The 24726-nt window shown below is 39.0% G+C and overlaps 1 protein-coding gene across 1 annotated transcript in view; it reads right to left on the reverse strand.

The window, feature by feature from the left end:
• Positions 1–24726, reverse strand: part of zgc:172282 (leucine-rich repeat and fibronectin type III domain-containing protein 1-like protein) — a 167338-nt gene that overhangs the window by 78636 nt on the left and 63976 nt on the right. The window contains 1 exon segment of the mRNA XM_051398434.1: positions 19374–19481. Coding sequence (XP_051254394.1) covers positions 19374–19412 — 39 coding nt within the window. The 5' untranslated portion in view covers positions 19413–19481.

The raw sequence follows: 24726 nt of genomic DNA on the forward strand, positions 1-24726 counted from the left end.
AACAGAGCTGAACTGTCAAATGTAGCTGGTAAATCAGACCGAATATGGCATTTGTCCAGCAAATGCCAGACCACCACCACCCATGAACAGTAAAACTTTCAACAAAATCCAATTTTTAACACATTTTGATTGGACTAAATGTCATGTCATTAAATTCCGATATAATGATTATTTATGTCTGAAAGTCAGAGGTAACAGACAAAACACTTCTAGCATCATTTTGCAGTAATTACACTGGAGAGTTCGGCATTGATATTCATTTTCTACAAGTGACTGTAAAAGCTGTCAGAACAACATTGGCGATGTCTCCAGCAGTGACAAATGTTTATGTTTTTGCAAAGTAAGGCACAAACACACACTGACAGTCTCTTTGTTTTGCTTGACAGTATGATCTCCACTTCACATTTGTGAATCAATCAGCTTCTCTCAGGCAGAGGATTTTTCCATGTGTTTAGGGCAGATATTGGAGCTACATTACTATGTGTACTGAAGATGGTGGGACCTGAATTTACTCTTTTGAAGAGAATGGTCATTAGTTAGGGGAAGACATGCCGGAGATACAGAAGTCTTTTTCCTTCAATAATACTGGAAAGTTCTGAAGAAAGCAGTAATTAGCAATGTATTCTGCCAAAACACTGCCCCACACATCCATTTTCTGAAAATCACCTTCACAGGTCATATCGACTCTCGCTGTGAAGATTAAAGACAGCTCCTTGTGCTCCTTTCTCACAGTCTATTTTTCTTCAACGTTTCACACCCAATCAATGAAAATGAGGAGGTGTCTTTACTAATGTGTTTATTGTAAATATAGCAGACTGCAGTGCTTTAGTGTTTACCCCGTTTGGGAAAGCAACAAGCTTGAGCCACCTCTCGATTAAAGTGGCCTTTCTTCTGATTAAGTCTGTGCTCTTCTGTCAGAAAGAACATCATGTGATCAAAGTACCCTAAAGCCAGCCAAAGCTCCTTTATTTCATTGCATACGTAATGCATTTACAGGATAATGGAAAACAAGAGACAACAACTATGTTTACAGCATTCACATTAAAGAATATGAGATCAAAAAACAGACTTGTGCAGTGGTCACACTCAAACAGATTAGCAGTTGTAAGAACTAAAATTAATAGAACTTAATAAAAGCAGTTTTATTTCAGCCCCATCTGAAGCAACACACACACACACACACACACACACATAAATAAACGTGTAAGAGGGATGTAGCGAAGACTATAGAGGAATAACTTTAGTCCCTCCGAAATTGATAATCTTGTTGATAGTGCTGCAGGCTCACTACAAAGAACATTAGATTCTATCACTCCTATAAAAAGGAAATTATTAAAACATAGTAAACTAGCACTGTGGTACAACCACCAAACCCGCCAATTAAAGCAAAAAGCTAGGAAATCTGAAAGGAAATGGCGCTCTTCCAAATTATCAGAATATCACTCAATTTGGCAAGATAATCTTAAAACCTATAGAAAGGCAGAGGAGCCTATTATTCAGCACTAATAGAAGAAAATAAGAATAACCCTAGGTTCCTTTTCAGCACTGTAGCCAGGCTGACAGAGAGCCACAGCTCTATTGAGCCACATATCCCCATAAACTTAAGTAGCAATGACTTTATGAGCTTCTTTTATAATAAAATTATTACTATTAGAGAGAAAATTAATCACCAACTGCCATCAACAGTTATCAGTGGCTCTCCAAGTTCAGGAACTTTAACTAATGTAACCTTAGATATATATTTAGACTGTTTTTCTGCTATCGATCTTCATCAGTTAATTTCAATAATTTCTACATCGAAGCCATCAACCTGTCTGTTGGACCCGATCCCAACTAGGCTGCTTAAAGAAGTCGTACCCTTAATTGGCACCTCTTTACTGGATATGATTAATCTTTCTTTATTATCAGGATATGTACCACAGTCCTTTAAAGTAGCTGTAATTAAACCCCTTCTTAAAAAGCCCACTCTTGACCCAGGGGTTTTAGCCAACTATAGAACGATCTCTAACCTCCCCTTCCTCTCTAAGATTCTGGAGAAAGTAGTCGCCAAAGAGTTGTGTGACTTTTACATAACAATAGTTTATTTGAGGATTTTCAGTCAGGATTTAGAGTTCATCACAGCACAGAGACAGCTCTGGTTAAAGTTAATAATGACCTTTTGATTGCTTCAGACAATGGACTTGTCTCTGTACTTGTATTATTAGATCTTAGTGCTGCATTTGACACCATTGACCATAATATTCTTTTACAGAGACTTGAGCATCAAATTGGCATTAAAGGAACCACACTAAGCTAGTTTAAGTCATATTTATCAGATCGTTCGCAGTGTGTACATGTTAACGATGAATCTTCAGTAAATACTACAGTTAGTCATGGAGTTCCACAAGGTTCTGTACTTGAACCAATACTATTTACTTTATATATACTCCCTTTAGGCAAAATGATTAGGAATCACTCCATTAACTTTCACTGTTATGCAGATGATACGCAGTTATATCTATCAAACAAGCCCAATGAAATTAATCAATTATCTAAATTACAAATATGTCTTAAGGACATCAAATCCTGGATGAGCTGCAATTTTCTGATGTTAAACTCAGAAAAAAACAAAATTCTTGTACTGTAAAAATCTTAGATACTCACTGTCTAAAGATATAGTTACTCTAGATGGCATTACCTTGGCCTCTAGCACCACTGTCAGGAATCTTGGAGTTATCTTTGATCAGGATTTTTCATTTAATTCCCACATGAAACAGACCTCTAGGACTGCCTTCTTTCATTTGCGTAATATTACAAAAATTAGACACATCCTATCAGACAGATGCAGAAAAACTAATCCATGCATTTGTTACTTCTAGGCTGGATTACTGCAACTCTTTATTATCAGGTAGCCCCAATAAGTCCATTAAAACGCTCCAATTAATTCAAAACGCTGCAGCACGAGTAGTTACAGGAACTCGAAAAAGAGATCACATCTCTCCTGTACTAGCTTCTCTGCACTGGCTCCCTGTAAAATTTAGAATAGAATTTAAAATTCTCCTTCTCACCTATAAAGCTCTCTATGGTCAGGTCCCTTCATATCTTAAAGAGCTCATAGTACCCTATTACCCCTCTAGAACACTACGTTCTCTGAATGCTGGGCTACTTGTGGTTTCTATAGTCTCTAAAAGTAGAACAGGAGCCAGAGCCTTCAGTTACCAAGCTCCTCTCCTGTGGAATCAGCTTCCAGTTGTGGTTCGGGAGGCAGACACCCTCACCACATTCAAGAGCAGGCTTAAGACATTCCTCTTTGATAAAGCTTATAGTTAGGGCTGGATCAGGTGAGTCTTGAACCATCCCTTAGTTATGCTGCTGTAGGCCTAGACTATCGGGGGATTTCCCATGTTGCACTGAGCTCCTCTCTTCCTCTCTCTTTCTGCACTCATTCATGTCCCATTAATGCATGTTACTAACTTCACTTCTTACCCGGAGTTCTTGTGCTTTCTCGTCTCGCAGGTTCTTATCGATCCTGGTGGAGCCTCCTGCCATGGTCCTGCTAGATTGCCATTACCAATACTGTCTGTCTGTCTCTCTCTCTCTCTCTCTCTCTCTCTCTCTCTCTCTCTCCCCCAACTGGTCAAGACAGACGACCACCCACCTAGAGCCGAAGGATCTGTCCTAGGTTTCTGCCTTTTAACAGGCAGTTTTTCCTTGCCCTTGTCGCCAAGTGCTTGCTCATGGTGGTACTGTTGGGTCTCTGTAAATAATGTTATAAAGAGTTCGGTCTAGACCTGCTCTATTTGAAAAGTGTCCTGAGATAACTTCTGTTATGAATTGGCGCTATACAAATAAAATTGAATTGAATTGAATTGAATTGAATTGAATGATTGCAGAAAACAGAGGAAGCTGCAGTTGGTGAGAAAGAATGACTGGGCCAGTGAGACGATAATAAGGTGAGAGGGGAGAGGACAACTGAATAGAATTTGTGAGGATTTGGAGGAAATGCTCCAGATGTAGGCTTAACTTTATTTAATTTAAGTTTAGAGTTCACCTCATAAAGTCTAGATGGGCAAAAAAACATTTCCAGAAACAACTCTCTCCTGTCACCTGGTGACTTGACCTACATGCTCCGATAACACCCTAGACTAATGGGATTATGGGAATAATTTTTCAGAATGATATCTGAAGTTCCAGAAATTAGTTTAGATCCTGCCCCCAAGTTTGCCATCTCTGGCTTAACAAGGTAAGGCATGATTGTAACCTCTGAGCAAGCAAATGTCATCTCATTTTCTTCCTTAATTGCCCACTGAAGGATACTTTTACAACGGCAGCCATTATTGCCTCCACCCAAGTGCAGGCTATGTGATGTTATGTCTTCATGAATTTCAAAAGAATCTAATTTACCGTAGGGGCCTCCGGTGATAGATTGTACTCCAACTGGCAACCTTTGATCTCACAATCAGCAAGGTTCACTTCCACTGAAGTAGCACTCTAGTTACATAAAAATGATAATACCGTATGTATCAAAAAACCTGTTAATCCTGTAAATGTATACACTCTGTGGACTGTAATCCAACAGAATAGCAACAATAGTGTTATTGTTTTTATCTCATTATCAGTGTTTTCTTACCCGATGGACAAAATAACAAATGACAACAGTAACAAGTGCTTCCACATTCAGTCTTTCGATTGAGGTGTCACAGAGTTGGCTGTGTGTCAGTGAAAACATTGGTATTTGCATATGAAATAATATCAATTAATAATTTAGATTATTTTTGTGATTTCTAGACTTTTAGAATTCTTGCAAACACTGTTGGAATACTACAGGCATGAACCAGCAATAAATGAGAGTCCTATATAAAAACAGATTATTTGCCAAAATTTGCATTCAACGCACAATAAATCAGACTTTATGGCCATAAACATAGATTAAGTGCACTTGTGGATCAGTAGTTGATATATTGTTGCTATATCACCTTCGATCTGGTTCTGTGCACCATCATTCATTATATTATAATTGGAAATAATCCACTGATGTGATCTTTGCACTCAGTACCAGCAATTCATCCATGTCTGCATGTGTGTGTGTGTGTGTGCTCTGGTGTGTTATAGGTTTGTGAGCGTTATGTGTGCCCATTTGTGTGTGTGTGTGTGTATTTCTGGCTCCCTCACTTATACTGTGTCCAGCCTGCTTTCCCGGAGTACACTGCACTTCACAATGGAGATGGATTACCCTGTCAGCTTCCTTGCAGAACCACTGCAGAGTGTCGTATGTGTATAATTTACTGTATCTGTGCAAAAGCTCATGTTCATGTGTGGAAGTGCACATGTGCTTACTAAACGCTGGTCATAGTTACCTCTTTAAACCTTTGAATATACATATATGCACCTAGACTCATGTACATATACCCTGAAACCTGTGTGTGTGCAATGCATACATTCTTGTGTGTGTATGCATAAATCTGTGTATGGGTGCATGAACATGTGCTTCTGTCTTTACTGTATAGAAGTGTTTGTCTCTGACTGCTTGCTTCCTGCTGAACGTAAGTGCTTGCTTAAGTGTCTACATTTTTGTGTGTACAAGAGAACAGCCGCGTGTATTGTGTGTGAGTGTGTGTGCTCCATCTATTTCTGCAGAGTCTACCCTAGCGAGAACACTGGGTTATTAACGACCTCAACAGCAGCAGCATCCATCTGCTGCGTACACACACAAACATACTGTACTGTACATACACACTCGCGCGCAAACACGCACATAGACTTGCAAAGTTCATTGGAATTAGACATGGTATGAGTTTGTTGGTTTAGGTGAGTGTATGTTTGTGTGTCTGTGTGCATATGTACCCATGTGTGAGGCTATAAGGGTAAAAAGCTGCATTGCAACTTAATCTCTGTATAATGCTGCAGTGATTGATGGTGACACAAATCTATACACTTTCCGCTTTCACATTAACAATATGTCAACTGTCGCTGAACCAAAACTACACCTGATTTACTCTATGTGTCTCTCACCTCCTCAACAGTTATACTTCATTATGCACTATTCCTCGATTAGATGGAGGGAAAGAGAAACAATTAAAGCATGGGAATGTATGAAAAGCAAATGAATGGCCAGGTGAAGACCAGGGCAAGGCAAAGCACTGAAAAGAGATAAAGCTAAAGCAAAAACAAAGTGCTCCAACAGAATGGGGTATCTGTCAAAACCAGTGGTGAAGGCAAAGCTTTTATTGGCCGCAAAACAACTTGGTGGGGGCCTGTAACTTAGCAACAGCCAATGACACATGGATGGTAACAGTGAGGAGGTGGGGAGAGCTTGTGTGTGAGAGAGAGTGTGTGTGTGTGTGTGTGTGTGTGTGTGTGTGTGTGTGTGTTATGGTTGTGGGGGTGTAGTGAGAGTGTGTGTGTGTGTGTATGTGTGTGTATGGGGGCTGTGAGAAAGTGCAAGATTGGTCTGGAGATCTCGCAAGTAATGAATCTGGAGTGTTGCCGTCAGAGAGGGTGAATGTGGGGGAGACGGGGATACTGTAAATTCAGAGAGAGAGACAGAGAGAGAGAGACAGAGAGAGAGAGAGAGAGAGAGAGAGAGAAAATGAGAGAGATACTGCATTTGTGTTGCATAAAGAGTGCAGTAACAGCGTAGTGGTCCACAGAATATTTTTGTCCAAGATACACATTGCATCAAAGTGTCCTTGTATTATCATAAACATCAACATGTGCTGATTTTTGAGAAAGCATTTTACCATGGCCCCATTAAGCTAACTTAATGAAATAAATACAATCATTAGTCTAATTTTAACTTTCCTCATAAACCCCCAAAAGTACATCCATACTCTCTCCAGAGCAGCAGGTTGTTCACAGCTCTCACAGAAAGCTCTGAGTTAAATAAATTGGTGACATGCTCTGATTAAAAACACAAAGTGAGTAAAAAAGTTCAGCAATCTAAAGACCACAGCAAAAATTGCCTCAGATGAGCCTGTGCAGTTGCTGAGAGTATAGAATTAGCCAAGCGTCACATTTATTCTGCATACTCTCGTCATGGTAAATTAGTTATAGGAAAGCTTAAAACAACTTGCAGTTGACTTCTGATCAGAAAAGGGTTCTCCAGCACTGAAAAAAAGCACTTTGCTACAGGCAAAGAGTCAACAGAATAAAAAGTAATTACTCTTACAGTTATATGGATGTTAGGATGAAAGTTTGCTCTTGTCCTTGAAAATACTAATTTGACAATAAATGTGGAATCAATTTCCTGAACACTCAGTGCTTTTCCAGATCTTTCAATCAATTGACAAGATCTTCATCCGCTGAAAGTGTCAAACTCTATCCACTAGTGAAGAACGTGTGAAAACAAGGATCTAAAAGGCTCCAGTTTTAGACAAATGTTTGTTGACTAGTAAACTCTTCATCCAGTTTAGATTTTGTCTGCAGCACATAAACATATCAGGATCAAGTTGCAAACTGCGTACCATTGACTCTGTTAGAATGTAAGTATTAAATTAGTAGTTCGTAATTTCTCTTTCCAGTTAAAAGATTCCAAAGTGAATGTTGTTGCCTTCGAAAGATGCACATGCTATTTCTACTGTCTCCTTTCCCCTTGACCAAACCCCTACACCTACCTTTCCTGCCCTTTGTCTCCATCACATTTGGTCTGACCAATACCTTTTGTCTAACTTCCCTCTGACTCTGATGTTAATCATTTAACGTCTGGTGACTGAATAGCATTGACATACTGTCTATTGTATTGTCTATGCCATGTATGAAAGTACCTTGTTTCATTTGCTCTGGGTCCGCTTACCTACTCAGACCTGCTCTGTGTATGTAAGTTCACCAGGAGGCCGGCATGCTTTATTAAACTGACACCACCACAGCAAACCTGAACTGGACTAGAATGATTTTTCTTCAACAACTGTTAATCTAACTAACTTTCACACTAGGGCTTTAAGAGGCTTTCATGTGGTACTGTAGTGTGAACATTAAGGCAAGTCAAACTAGATTTCTCTGGGCTACTGGAGAAACCCACCATACATTTTTGATAAGAACCTTTTGATGATTCCAAGTTCAGTTGTCACATACTTAGACCTGTCTTCAGCTGTAGGACAGGGGCAGAAACGCTTGTGCCAGCAAGCATCTGCCTGTGTCCTCAAACAGGAAACCAAATCCCCGTTGGCTCCAGTAGTGCTGTTCTGTAGCTGACCCTGACCTTCTCTTGGATGGAGGACAAGAGAGCAGACACTTTCTCTGTGGGGATCAGCATTATTAAAGCCCATGAGGTGTGCTGCTCACCTCTTGAAATCAATGGGAAAAGTGTGTGGTACATCGGAGTGCCACAGTGGCTCTAACCCCAGAAACAGTGTTGTTTTACATCTTTCAGAGAGCATGGGGCTAGTGTTGGGATGAGACAACATTATTCCAATTTAATGTTTTTTCTTTAAAAAAAAATTGAATATATCAGAAATAACTTGACAATAAAGTGACATGAGGACAATTAAACTTGGCCTCTGCTTTTACCCTCCAGAGTCACTGTATACACCTGTGAATAGATATATTCCCTATGTAGGCCAACACAGTTTCCGTGTTTCAGGTTGGTGTGACTGGGTCAGCGGGCATTATCCAACCGAGGACTGCAACCTTGCTTTCAGCGTGGGTTTAATACAGTTCAGACACTGCCCTGCTTTGGTATGAAAGGCTGAATATAGATGTATCCAGTATAATATAATGAACTTAGAGATACTACATGATTTGTTTGGCAGACTTTGACTTGACAGTGAGCTCTAAACCGTACCTCCTGCTTTCCTCAATAGCAGAGATACCTGAACACGTTGTCGCATTAACTTTTCATAAGGTGCCCAAATAAAGAAAGCCAATTAAAGAGAAAGCCCATTAATATGTGCCTCAAGGAGAACACAAGGAAGGAGCTAAAGTGTAATCTTTACACCAAAGTAATGCAAACATAGGAAAACAGGCTTGGAAAAGCTGATAATTTCCCAGCCGGATGCACCCTTTGTTGGCAGTCTTTTCCAGTCAAATTTGTGGTATGCTGTTAGCCAGAAACACAAGGATTTTGGCAAGCAATGTAAGTAAACAGCATGCAGTAGATCATCTTATTTTTCCCAAAAAGGACTCTCAAGACAGCCTACTAAAAGTTGTGATTGCCACTGACTTACTCTGTCAAATGTAAATTCAAGGCAACCCTGGGGGACGGCTGTAAGGTCAGAAAAATAAAATTCTGTTTTTGTCCCCCAGCAGCCAAGTCTCACTCCAGCTAGGCGACCAAAGTTGGCTGCCCTGCAAATACACACATGGCGGCACAAACAAACACACACATCCACAAAGGTACACAGGTGCTGATACACACAGTTGCCCAGACAAACCCCTCATCTCCAATGTGGAACTGATATACCGCTGGGATCTGAGCCACACACACACATACACAGATGCTGTCTTTCAGAGATCTGAGCAGGGAAGGGAAACGGACATTTGCTAATGGCTCTTTTGTTACATGACTCCTTCGCTATCCTCTCCCCTCTCTGTTTACTTCTCATTCTTGCAGTTTTACACTCTGTCTCCAATTTTGTTTCTTTCAATCTATTAATCTAGCTCTCCTTATGTGTCATTGTCATCCCCTTTTTTTCTGTCTGTGTTCTGTCTCTCTGTCCCCTCTGTATCTCCTTTCTAACACTCTGCCCTCTGTCTGTCAATACAGTAGATAATGAGGTGATTGCGGCTGCAAGCTTAGTGCATCAATGCTTGTCGCACTGCACTTCATTGTAATACTAACCACGGCCTCTGGTTTACTGTAATGCTAACCACAGACATCTGCTGCTCTGTCTCTTGTCTCTGATACCAATCATCTCTTTTACTTCCTCTCTTCTTCTCCTCTTTTAGTGGTCAAACATAATATATAATACATATATATATCACTCCCTCTTTCTGTCTCGCTCATATCTCATGTCTAATTAGGTATTAGGCCATATCATTATCAGATCAGATAGAGCTTAGATAGAGAGACCTTCTGTCACCCTTATGTGCCTCTAAAGGAACACACAGCCTCCACTTTCACCAGTGATGTATGATATAATTGCCAGCTCTAAACATCAATAATTCTATTTTTATACCCATGTAACATGAAGCTTTGTGTTCAGTTCCAACCTTTTCTCTATCTGTCTGTCTGGTTTTGTCTACCTAAGCATTAGTTTAAAATGATTATACATTTTAAAATCAGATACATAATAATAATAATCATCTGTGCTTGCTTTCACAATGCTGCCTTTATGATATCATTTTGTAACGTCAGTAGATTGAGCACATTTTTGTGTAAAATTCTGACATCTTGGCAAATTAAAATGTGGGTCAGTTTATGTGTCCATGTCCGTGTTTCTGCTATCACAGCATTTCTTTGATGCTTTTCACCTAAGATAGCATGTGTGTAGCCACCATGGTGAGAAATAGGGGGATTGACTACAAGGGCCCTTTTGTAGACACTGTGGATGCTGTGGTCATGTACACTCTCTGCTATTTTGTATTCTTTCCTTTTTTGTGAAGTACTGGTGAGCAGCAGCAAGGCTTATTACTGTGTGTATTTATAAATCTGTTTTCGCCAGCCTTCTCTTTTTTCACCACAACCAAGCATAAAAACATGTTTTTTCATTTTCTCAACTTTCTGTCCCATGTACTATTCCACATGTCAAATAAAATTGTAGTCATTTATACTTCCCTGATTTTAATGTCAGGACAGGTAGCAAGGAGGTAGAGAAAATGCAAATCAGCGACAAAGACAACACCATGATCAACATGACTGCAAGAGCAACCAAGGCAGTCGAGGGAATATGAAGATCTAGAAGCTGTTTGATCATCAGCCGTTTGATATGCTGGAACAAGCACAGCCAAGTCGACCTTGAACAAATGATAAACTTGAAAAAGCTGGATGTTAAGATTTTAATAAAGGCACAGAAATGGGAAAGACAACAAATACAACCCGGTGGTTCGATGTGGTGTTTTTGCTTTCACCTTTATATGTGTGGGTTTTTTAATTTCTGAACGTGCCATAAGCAGGTTTCTGATGCTCAGGCCTTGAGGTTCACAAGCCAAAGGGCCATGAAGCATCACTGGTTTTCTCTGTTTCTTTCCTCCCTCTATCCCATTGGTCTCACTTACACACACTAACACACTTTGTCTATACAGCAATATCTCTCCAAATACTCACTACTGTAGCTAATGGGGTTCTGACATCAAAGGTTTCTCAATCTGAAACACTACTAAATATAGACCCCTTTTTTTCATCAGGTTCCCGTATATTCCTACTCTTTGCCTCTCCTTAATGATTTCTTCATTAATCACTTCATTCTACCATCTTTTTTTCTTTTTTTCTTTATTCTTTTCCTTGATTCCTTTTAGGCATTCTTCCATCCTTTCCTTCCTTCTTTCCTGCCTTCCTTCCCCTCTTTCTTCTGTTCTTGTTCAAGGTTTTATTACAGGTTTAGCTGTGACAGATGCATCTCATTTTGCAGAGAGCAGCAGCGAGCGTTTCTGATTCTGTGATTATGGTGATTGGGGTGTAATAATAAAAAAGAAAAAGGGATGGAAGAAGTAGAAGTGATAGGGTGGAAATAAGTAGCTGGCGTAGAAGAGGAGAGGACAACAGAAACATGGGGAAATAAGAATCTGATCAGCATACAATCACTGACGAGAGGGAAATAAAGTGTGACACAAAAGATAAGCGAAAGGAAAGTAGAAGAGAAAGGAGAGGCGAAAAGATGTTGGAGAGACGTGTGTGCCACTTGGTAGTCATCACAGAGAAGCTTTCTCCATTCAGGAACTCGGCGTGCAGCTGTCGCTTCAGGGAACTGATCACACACACTCAGTCACAGATACAAACACACACACACACACACACACACACACACACACACACACACACATATCTTTCTCTCTCACACACAGACATGCACCCATGCTTTGGGCTGTGCTTTGCACTGATCCCTGCCACTGGAGAGGCACACACAGAGAGCTGGCTGATAATAATATTATCCTATGGCCTTCATATGGTAATATGGTTTTATTGCTATGAAGGAATATGAATATTATGGCTTTCAGAGGCAGCTTAGGGAATTACATGGCTGTCATGCTCCTCAGCTTCAATAGAATATTTAGATTCTCTATTTATCTAGGGTCTCTGGGTGGGAAATCTATTAAGTTATTTACCTTTACCATGCTATGTGCTGGCATGTCGTATATTCATACCTATGAACATTTTTAAAGACGAAATGCATGACACGCCTTCAGGTGGCATTGAGTGAAGGTCACAGCTCAGTGGGGTACACTGGCACACATCTGGATAGAAAGGATTGCGTGAGTCAGGCTGTGGCATGATAGAGCAGAATAAACATGCAACATGATGAGAAAAGAGCAGGTAAACTCAGACACTCTTGCTAGCATGCAGTGTTTAGCCCAGGGTATATTGTGCAATAGCAACCAGTTCCTGGTCTCTTAAAATATATACCAAATGTCATGTGCCAGTGTCATTTAGTTCCTTGCCCCAACCTATTTAGGAGGCTTTAACCCCTCAATGCGACCAGCATATACCTCTGGTTGTAATGACACTAGATCCCAATGTTATTAGTATTATTAGAGTGATAATTACAAAATACACAAATACTCAAGATAACTGTGGTTTCACAGCTCTGTTCTGAGCTGTTTTTCTAAACCTGCATTCACATGATAAGATATTTGCTCTTAGCTCACTCTGACATAGGCTGCTGAGCATAGTGTTTGTAGAGGCAAAGCTCAGCATGGTCAGCAAAAATACATTCGTCTTCTTCAAAAACAAACCAGAATTTCTATGTAACGACACGATGGGATTTACTGTTGTTAAGCTATCTTTTTCTGTTGACCGACTGTTTATATAGCTATGCTTGTGATACAAAGCACATCCTCCTGTCACTGTGTATTGCCTAGCATTGCTTATTGTACATAAACAGCTACTATAACTTTAGCATTGGAGCAAGCTGTTTATAAACAATATGCTTATTCACAAAGATGGTAGTTGCCCCATCTGACTGCTGACATTTTGTCATGCATAACTTTTCCTGGTGAGATTGTGATTTGTTTTCAGTGTATTATAATGTTGAGTTTGGGAAAGAGTTAAGTTTCCTCCATCACTCTCTTTACCTCCCCTGCTTGAATGTTTTGCAGCTAAGCTATGGGGCATACAGCTGTTATCTCATTGGTTGCGCTTTGAAAAGGTCAGTGGCAAATCAGTTCAAAGTTGAAACAATTAAAACCTTGAGCGCAGGACTCTGTGATAATTTCAAGTGCTGGGCTCTGCCAAGGTAAGCACCTCTGCCTAGTTGGCCATCACTGCTCTCCCCATTGGTAAAAATTGGCACACCCAGCGCACGTTTTTTCCACTGGTCATGTGTAGCCTTAAAGGGGAACTTCTGCAGATTTTTACCCTTGTCTTGATCACTAGAGGTCACCGAGTACTGTCGATAGGAAAAACAACGACCAGAATTGGTTCTAGCAAACTGGAGATCCTGCAGCTAATGGCCAGAGCTCCCAGTTAGTTATAATACACTTCTTGGGGGCATATCCTAAAGAGTGCCTTTTGCTCCTCTTAACAGACTCAAAATGCAATTAAAATGTCTGTGCAACATGATCAGGGCCCTTACATGACAACAACATGCCTTTTCAACTGATACGTTGTGCAGAAACCGTACAAAACAGTACTGTCGTCTACCTGTTTTTCCACCGCTCGCTTCACGGAGATAATGTCTTCGCGACGGAAAAAAGTTCATTTCCCCCTCAAAAATGTCCATGTCTTCACACCCTGCTCTCCAATTTGCACACTTCCTGCAACAATTTCTTCTTCTGCGTTTCCCTCCAACAAGTGAAATCCCACGGGACTTCAGCGTGGGAATTATTCTGGGCTTTCGGTGAAGCGAGCGGTGGAAAAACAGGTAGACGACAGTACTGTTTTGTACGGTTTCTCCAAAACGTATGAGTTGAAAAGGCATGTTGTTGTCATGTAAGGGCCCTGATCATGTTGCACAGACATTTTAATTGCATTTTGTGTCTGTTAAGAGGAGCAAAAGGCACTCTTTAGGATATGCCCCCAAGAAGTGTATTATAACTAGTTGGGAGCTCTGGCCATTAGCTGCAGGATCTCCAGTTTGCTAGCACCGGTTTTGGTCTTTCTTTTTCCTATCGACAGTACTCGGTGACCTCTAGTGATCAAGACTAGGGTAAAAATCTGCCGAAGTTCCCCTTTAAGACAAGAAGTTACAAGTCTGTGCTTTTGATTATTATCAGCATTGTTTTGACAGAATCCATTTGTGTATGAAAAGATTCTACATAAATACATAGCCTGCCTAAAGAAGCAAAACGTTTTACGACACATAATTTAGATTCAACCATATAGGGTGAAGCAGGACAGATTGTAGATTGTTAATTTATAGATATTAGAGCATATTTAGATCAGTTTTGGGTTTAGTTAATAACAAGGCGAAATGGAGGAAAAAAAAGACATTAAGATTAATTTTTTTATTCTTGCACGTTTCACTAACCACTGTGGTATCTGATTATGTGGCGGAAACGCCATAATTATATCATGATAATGGTATTAAAAAATATTTTCCAAGGTGCGGTCATTAATCTGGACTAGCATTTGCATTTTGTGAAAAGTGCTTTTTGATAAAACTAATTATTAAATGTATACTGCACATCAAAATGCATTATAATATTATACCATTGCTAAAAGACATGAGATATTAATGTATTTTTCTCTCACAATGATAAATGAGTAATATATTTGCATATATTTGGTCCTTCTGTTTCAGCTTTTCGAGAACACTTTGTTCTAACACAAGCAGCCCCTTAAAAAATAAAATAAATAAATAAATATGCCAGCCCTCTAACCAGACTTTTGGGGGACATCCTCATTCACTGTTTGGGCGCATTATGGTATATGGCTAAAACTGGCCAAGGATTGCATTCAAAAGAAACTTTATGTTGACATTGTTAAACCTAAGACAAGTCCTGTCATGTATGTAGAAAACATTATTGGCATGTATCTTTTATTTTCCCCAATTTGATGAAAAGACACTAAACCATGGCCCTAAAAACATGGTACATCTAAAACGAGGCTCATACGTAATTAAATTGAAGTAATAAAATGTGTGAGTGAGTGGAGTGAGTGTGTTTCTGTGTGTGTGTGTGTGTGTGTGTGTGTGTGTTTGTTTTTGTGTGTGTGTGTGTGTGTGTGTGTGTGTGTGTGTGTGTGTGTGTGTCTCTGACTGGTGCAGTGATCATAACATTTGACCTGTGTGAGTAATTGACGTCACAAACTGGTGGTGTAAGAGTGATCCGAGTCACATGAATGGACAGCACTGTACAACCAGCTGCATACTCCAAACAAAATTGAATCTGGCATGTCTTCACAAGGAAAATTACAGGTTTGTGAACAGAAACAGGCACCACAAATGTCTTTTTCACTGCTTCGCCTACAACTAGTCAAGCAGCCCACATGAGGGTTTGTGGATTTACAGTTTACACCGACAGAGTTATAGTCAAGTTTTAGTCAACTCTAACTTTACTTTTTGTTTTTGAAGACTGTGAAGTTACTTGCTCCTCTCACGACAGCCAAGCTCTTCCAACTGTAGAGAACATTAAATGAACAGACTAAGCTGCAGTAATTGTGTTCAGTTGGATTTCTGATGTATTGGATTGTATATACTATGTTGCTCCTTTTATGTTTTAGTCTATGAACTTTTAGAAGGTTAGAGGGGCTAATAAGACCATTCAACTGTATATGTATCTGTGCATGTGTGAACAAAAGAAAATACAACAGACTGCTGTACCCACAATTGGTCCACCTTAATTAAAGACAGGTCAGGATCCCACATTAAATATCAATGAAATAAAAGAACATTATATTCTGCTGTGTCAACATACTGCATGTGTATGCATGTAGAACATATTAAATGCAACTATTACGAACCAATAGTGACTAATACTGTACATATTTACCAAATACTGCATTAAAAACAAATTGCAATTACAGAAAGTACAGGAATGTGGTAATGTGGTAATGTGCACAAGCACAACAGACTGGAGCCAGCTCTATACAACAGAAATGTTTCTGGGGACATGGTTGCTTGTTGATGATGATTGTTCTTTCTCTAATTCTGTGTAAAAGGACTTCCCAAGGGGATAGCTTCAAACAAACATCCACTCACACATACACAAAGGAATCAGTGTGACCTCTTCCAGTCTTTCTAGGCTTTGTGAACTTGCGCTCTAGAGATGTAGACTTCAAATATCTGATTCTCTTATATCAATCCCCTTCAATTTCTGAGATAAGTAATCTTAGATAAGCTGAAACTTCTCTGATACCACACTGCATACTTTATTCGATTCAGATGTGTAATCTGAAGATTTCACAAGGGGATAAAGAAATAAAAATAGACTGTATTGTAACGGATCACACAGATTCAAAGACAGAATCTCAAGTAATCTTAGAAACTATTAAACAGATAAGACGTAAGTTGTCTGATTCGATGTCTCTTTGTAAACTCTTGGAAAAGTTATTTTAATGTAAAAAAAATACATCATCTAAAGTTGCAACCAACAGTGTTGGATGAGTGGCTATTTTTGCCCCTCTATAGGATAAAACAAACACACTGAAATATAAAATATCATGGATGTTTAAGCTGTTTAGTTCACTCTAACAAACTGCTCATGGCAGATGTTTCTCCAGGGTACTGGCAGAAAATAAAACACTGCGAGCAAGGCAGGGAAGGCTACCAGCAAAAAGAAAACAGGATAGTGGTACAAATTGTTCTGCAACCTCTGTAATGAAATCATTTTTCGAACCACTTCTAAAATGGTGTGTAAGCCAGAGTTAATACGCTGTAATAGGTTGGCTGGAGAGAGCTTCTGTAGCAGAATTACACTTCATAGGACCTCTTCTGATTTTACAGCAGTTCAGCAAACACACAGCTCATCCTCACTGAGAAACAGCCATTTACACTTACATTCGGAGAGATAGTTTGTGTCTAAATTTTGTACGGTGTAATATAGATTTAAAGTTGCACAGGCAATAGAGCCAGGAATCAGACTTACAGTCAAGGATGGCCCATGTGGTCCAATCCTACAGATGAGCTATATAGCTCAAACTGCTGAAAAAGTTAATGCTAGTTCTGATAGAAAGGTGTCAGAACACACAGTGCATCACAGTTTGTTACGTATGGGGCGGCATAACCAGGGTGCCTAGGTGGTCACAATGTTATGGCTGATCGGTGTGAATTTTTATAATTACTGGCTTTGCTGTTAAATAATGTAACAGTTATGACCAAAAGGGCCATTATTAGAGTAATGCATTCACACAACATTCTTTTATTAAGGAAATTGCTGACTTTTCTAGTGACTAAACAGTTCTTATTCGTGGTACAAAATCACAGTTAGCTGACCATATATTATAAAACTGAGAATAACATAAAGGAGCACCTGCACTGTGTTAAGTAAAAGGTCAGGTAAGGAATGTTCTATGTCTTTATCCTCTTTCTTTGAGATTTTAAGGACTTTTGAACTTGCCAGATAAAAGTTATACATATACAGTTAATAACTGTGTGCTTCAATCTGAAACACTTTATTCAGCATATTGAGAAAATGTGTTTGGCTGCAGAGGAAAATAAATACAGAATACAGTGACAAAAGGTTTAACGGCTCCTAATGGTGCAAAATGCAATGTATACAACCATTAAAAAAGGGATGAAAAGCAATAACAGAAAATGCTTTTTGTCAAAATGCTGGGGAAAACTGCTGACGAACACTGCTATGAAGTGTTTATAAAAGTGTTAAAACTTTAACTGATGGCCTGACTTGTCTTCATGACCACTCTTTGGGTAGGGGCCAGTAGTCACATATTGACCAAAAGAAAGCCCAATGAAAAAACTCCTAACTTTATGTGCTCCTGAAAGAAATCAAAAGCAGTAGAAACTGAAGAGGTAAGTAAGTTTTTTAAGTAGTAGTATTACAGCCTTCCATTCACCTACAGTACTTAGAAGAATGAAAAGGCAGTGCTCCCAACACTTTGCACAAAACCTGACAAGGGACAGCCGTGGAAAAGAAAGTTTCCACAAATTATAGTTTGAAGAATAAATGTACAGTGGATCATTGCAGAACCTCTTCATAGCTTTCCCCACTGATTGATAGCTCATGTCGGTTTCAGTATCTTGAATATTTTGTTTCTTTTGACCTCTGTCCCCAGTGGTCTACAGGGTTAAGCCACTCTGACAGGCTCAGTGCCAATATCTTCACTCTCTACAATCTGTCTGATTCTGCCTTTGTTACAAGTCCAGCTGGTTTATAAAGGTTTACATTCGGCCTGACCTGGTCAAATGCTTCTGACATCAATTTGCTGTACTTTACTTCCAAACAGCTGATAATACAACAGTGTGTATACCAGATAGCAGCTCAGGAATCAAAGCTCACCCTTAGGCATCTCCAGATCTGTAAGACAGCAAAATGTGCTGTGATCAAAGGTATCATTATAAATGACACTGAATGTCATTTGTGTGTTTCAAATGATGAAATAAGTCTGGTGGATCATGATCAGTGATCTATGTGTACAAGAGTGTATGTTTCTTTGCACCCCTTCATCTACCAACCAAAATAAAAACCTTAATAAATAAAAATTGTTATAGTCAGTACTTTTGTATGAAGTGAGACCTTAGTCTTCTGTATGAAGTGAGACCTTAGTACCAAGAGACTCCATCACAACATTTTAAAATGTAATTTCAGTTAAGACAAAAGCAGAAAAGTGTGACAGTTGATGAATTCTGACTGCTGTACAATAACAGTGCATCCCTATTTGATTTACATCCACCCATCCATCGATCCTCCATCTACCTAGTTTTAATAGCAGTATTTTTGCTCTGCTTAGCCGCCTGCCTGCAGACCTGTCTGGCCTCTATGCTCTTACAGTCCTGCTAATATATCTGTAACAGAGTCAGAGCACATTGGACCACAGTACTGCTCTCGTCAGACATACACACACAGCCAAAGAGAGACAGCATACACACACTCAAGCACATTTACATTCACATGTGAATAAGTGCACTCAACCTCATATTATTATGGTACATTAGGTAGGTGGGCACATGCATACAATCTCGCAGGTGCAGTGGGGGAATGTAATTATGAACATTTACTCAAGTACTGTACTTCAGTACAAATTCAAGATTGTTGACAATTTGGGTGTAATTAAAGAGAAATAACAACACAAGCTACTTGTCACAGTTCCGAGCATAGTCAATTTTGTATCCATCCATTAGCACAGTTTTGAATTCATGAAGGGCAAAAATTAGCAGAGTTAAAGTTGTGTGTGAAAACATGCCTACCCTGTAGTTGGTGTGCTGTGATTTATTAAGACTCAACATGAAGATACATTGTGGTGACTCGTAGATGGACTGAAAAGAGAGATGGCCTGGGGAGATGGATCCAAAGACCTGATAAAGAGAACAGAGAAAAAAGACAAGTGTTAGTGCATGATTGCTTAAAGCGATATCTCTACATTTGAGTGGTATTGAATATAAAGTAAATCCTGCACATTCAATCGTTACAGTGTAACCCACTCCCCATTGTAATCCATTAAAACATATGAAGCTTTTCTTTACACACACATGCACATAGGATTGTTCACTGAGAGAGTTACACAGAAATGTGAATAAATGAATAGGTGCCAACAGTTTTGTGCATAAAGTGAGCAGAAAAACTCTGGATTCAAGACTTGGAGTCTACAGCCATGCTAACCTCTCTGTGAGGCTGTACTAAGGCACAGTGGTGCTCTAAACGGGTGCCACAAGAGTCACTTTTTCCTTGAGATTTCTAGTGAGCACGAGTAGAGAAGCTTAAGTTAGCGTCTGCGGCATTAGACACAAAGATTGCTAGCTGACTTTACAGGAGTGAAACAAAGCTGTAGTGCTGAACTGCTTATTGGTAACTCAATGGACAGGACAATCGGAGTGAACTGGCTTCCTTCAACCTACAATATGACTGTACAGCAAGAGCTTTTGGACATTGGACAACAACTTTTCCCAGTCTGCCTCACAGGATCGCCAGCTGATAGACGCACACCAGCAACATTTCATATCAATCCATAAAATAGTTGCAGAGCTTTTTTAGTCTGGACCAAAGTGGTTGGCAGCCCATGAACGAGCAATATTGCCATCCAGGTCTGTAAAAAGTACAGGGTTCGTTGTTTTATCAAGAACATACTTTTAGGTGCACCACACCTGTTGTAAGTTAGTTTAAAACTGCAATTTTATGTCAATATTACCTGTTACTTAGTGTATCTGCTCAAATGAGGAAAGTGTGTGATGCTTAACATCTTAACCCAATATTGCATTTTAAAGAGTACTCTAATTACTGTACTCTATCTCAGGTATTAATAGTACCAAACAATATTTTCTGTTGTTTCATGTAACAGCTGAATTACACATAATCTCTCATTGTTATCCTATTTTTTTCTGTCTTCTTTTAGGTATCGCAAATGAAATCTGTACTAAAATATCTCTAAAGTAAGACATCAAGAACCCAGTTACATGACCAGCAGAAACAAACATGTTGAAATATATATTTCCATTGCCTAGACTGAAAACAATCTTGACACCACAAAATGTGGGCGCTGATGAAAGAAATTACGTCAGTTTTTTAACAATTCATCCAATGTGGATCAAAGTACTATCAAATCGAAACTGACAGTCTGTACTTTTGTGTTTTAGTAAACCGTACACATTGACACACATATACACACATATCAAATAGGATACAGACATTTTGGCACTCAGTTTTCCAGCCAGCTGAGCTAACAAGCTGCAGGTTATTAGAAAATCATTACTCACATCACAGGCCCAAAGGTGTCTCATCACTAAGACATGTAACAGCAATGTGACTCGACAGTGGCACAGCTGATCAGCCAAACATAGCATTCTGCACATAGGTGAATGTACATAGAACACCAAAAGCTATTAGAAACAAGTAGATCCTTTTTCTTTTTTTTGGGGGGGGTGTAATCAAGAGTGACAGGAAAGGGGGGGATCGCATTTGAACCCTGGGCCACTGCAGCAAGGACCCAGCCTTGGTACATGTGGCGCCAGCATTACCAGGTGAGTTATCCGGGAACCCTGAGCGGATCCTTTTTCATGCTTATTTGGGTTGGTGGTTGCAATGTGCACACAGCCACTGCTTTTTTTTGCAAATTCACACACACACACACACACACTGTTTTTGACATTAAAAGTATTCGTTATGAGAGGCACCCCTACTTTTTACACACACATGCTCTCTAGCTGTGACAGCACCATGTTAATTATATATTTTTTCTTTAATTGTCTTCCCTTTTATTTATGAGCGCTTTTTAGCTCAACACTTTGTTCTGTAGCCTGTTATCAAAACAATAATACACAAGAGGATACTCTGTGGTTTGATATGCTGGTGCTGCAGCTATCTTTAAGTCCCTTGTGTCAGGTACTGCTGGCTTCAATGAGGTACTTAAAATTAAAATTATAGCAAATTTCATAGTGTAGCTTTTATGAACCACTAGGGTTCAATCTTAAAAAACTATATGCCAGATTTTAATAGCCATTAAAAAAAAATCAAAAAAATCCCATCAGTAATTGAACAATCTATTAAGTCTGGTAAGTCTTAGGGGAGAAAAAAATAATTTGTAGTAATAATAATTTGTTTCCTTGTATTTAAAATTTCCAACCTGGAATTACTTAATTCATCTCCTCAACTTAATTAATGGAGAGAGAATTTTGTGCCCATTGAATTGCTAAATTATGCTCTTCAGTTATTTAATTTGTTTCCTCCTTTCACTTATTTCCTCCTTACACACAGCCCCATGTTCATTTCCCTCACTATGCATCATCCTCTCCAGAATGAGAGAGGTTAATTACTGGATGACATCTGTATGGCAAAGAATGATGAAACAACACCTGATGTTATCTACCCTGATGCGGTAACACTGGGAGCTCCTCCCTAACTAACTATTCTAAACTTGATGTAATCTCCTAAGGGTTAAGCTAATTAGCAGCTAATATTGTATTATTGCAAACTCCAGGATATCCAACTTGGTGTTAGGTTATATGGAAGATAAATGATGACGATTCAGAACAGTTTCAGATCATCATTTACAGTCATGTTTAATTCAATGCTAATTTGCTCCTTTAAAAACTCTAATTCTGTCGATTTCGCAACACTAATAATAGGTATCATGAAATGCCTGATGGTTTGCTTGTTGAACGCTCCAAAAATAATGGGTTTTTTTTCTATTCTTGGTGACGTGAAGTTTAATCTAGTTTTAGTATCCTTTAAAGAACCAGTGTGTAGGATTCAGCAATGTAGTTGCAGACTGCAAAACCCTTCACACCCTCTCATTCCAAGCGTGTACGAGACACTGCAGTGGCCACAAAACTCGTAAAAAAATGTGAAAGGGCCTATCTAGAGCCAGTGTTTTATTCTGGGTTGCTGTAGAAACATAGTGGTGCAACATAGCAGACTCCATAGACGAGAACTCGCTCCCTCTGTAGATACACCTCATTCTAAGGTAACACACTGAACCTTTAACCTTATTTCACTTGAATTGCAACACTATTGGCACATTTGAACCATCATACTGCCCGTCTGTATTATATGATCTTGAAAGTCGTTGGCATTCTGCTCAGTTTGCCTCTATATTTAGCATCTCTCTCTCTCTCTCTCTCTCTCTCTCCTCTCTGTCTCTCTCTCCACTCAGCTATAGATTGTGGTGAAATGACCTGTCAGTGAGCTTGGTGTGCATGTGTGTGCTTGTGCATGTGCGTGAATACAAAAAAGGAAGGAGTGAGTATAAAGCAGAAAGAAAGGGCATGTGTGAGGTGTGTATGTGTGTGCAAGAAATGTCTTTTTACAGACAATCTCCCTGACACTCTCGCTTTGAACATGAAAGTAAAAGAAGAAACAAAGAGTAATGTGAAACAGCAACCTCAGAGGTCTAAATGATTAAAATATACAGGGCAGAAACACCCACAGTAAAGCAGACGTTACAGTTTTGACATGTTGTTCTAAGTTTTTTTTGTGATGAAGGCAGGGACCTTTCTTTTGTTTCAATATACATCTTTTCCCCCAAAATCCAGCTTTTCTCTACCATACTTTACCTCTCTACTTATTTTTTTTGTTTTCTCTCTAACTTATGAAGTATTATTAAGTATGTTCGTGTACATGTACAGTACCTAGTAACATTTCAGTGTCTCTGCAGGTTAGACTTTCCAACAACTGTAGCTTATAAAATCTAACCCACAGGCTAAATCAAGCATGTCACATCAGCAGCATATGAGTGGGGACAGATTCGTAATGAAAAAATATTGTTGAAATTTTCATTTAAACGAATTCAAACCATCTGCTCAGCGATGCACCAGCACTCATTCACTCTGTGTTATGCTAGAAGTAAACAGAACCATGCAGGATTGCAAGAGATGGTATTTAATACACTTTAAACACTAGTCAGTGTAAATTATATCTAAAAACCTGAGAGTTGGCAGGTAGTACTCAATACAGTTAAGTAGCACACTGAGGACCATTTGTTAAACGTGTCTGAACCAACTCAGTGCGATGTGTGCTATAGTTTTCCTGGTGGATCATCACAATTATTTGAAAAAGAGTTAAAATCTTGAAAGAACCATGGAAATATCTGTTATTCAGATAACACTATTAAAGAATATGTCCTTAGGCAAAACATAAAATTTTTCTCTCAACATAAAGATTGTGTTCTTCCTTCATTTGCATGACAAATATGCTCACATTTTAAGCATGAATATATATAATTTACTGTATATTTAGGATTTCAATAGGCATAATATTTATTTTTTCTGACAATATTAAGCACTCAAAAGTAAGTTAAGACAGGGTGTCACCATGTTAGAAGTTAAATTACCTCTGTGGGAGTCTGACAGTGTTACTACAAAATAATGTTATGTTCCTGCTGTGAGGAACTGGCCATTACTGAATATTCTCAATTTGTATTTAACCTAAGCTTCAGTGTCAAATAATGTCCCTTTGCAGTGTTGAATATTGCCAGCTATGGATTGATCACTGCCTTTTTTAAGCCTTGCATATTTCAACTCATTTCTGACATTTTATTTAGGTTGCTTTTATGTGTCTGAATGAATAAAGTATTTTGACTTGAATTAAACTGTATTTAACTGAATTAGATTGTCACTGTACTCAGTGAGCTAGAGATTTACACCTGACTTGATTTGCTTGAGTATGTTACTGCTTGTCAGGACTTTAAGCAGACATTAATTGTGAATGGATAAAGCGGGTCTGACTGCATATAAGAGTGTGTGTGAACTCTGTGTGTACAGAAGCATTAATAAAAGAGTGCATCCATTCTGAGAGGCATACATGTCCAAAGTATGCCCAAAATATTTCTAGTGTAGATGTTCTTTAAGTCTGTTGCCTACTACCGAATGGGTCAGTATGAAAATGAGAAGTGTATTTATGGTTACACAACTTCAAGTAAAGCCTTTACAGGCCTCAAACCTACAGTTTATATAAATATTTAAAGATTTTTTAATGGTCTTCAAGCACCCTTCTCTCATCCCATCCTAGTCCCATTTCTCATGATACACTGAATCCAGCTTTTCTTAACCCATCTTTGTGTACATGCACTCCTCTCTCTCATCCATTTAACTCTCTTTTTAATCTACCACA

This window comes from Dicentrarchus labrax, unplaced genomic scaffold, assembly GCF_905237075.1.
Source record: "Dicentrarchus labrax unplaced genomic scaffold, dlabrax2021, whole genome shotgun sequence".
NCBI classification, from domain to species: domain Eukaryota; kingdom Metazoa; phylum Chordata; class Actinopteri; family Moronidae; genus Dicentrarchus; species Dicentrarchus labrax.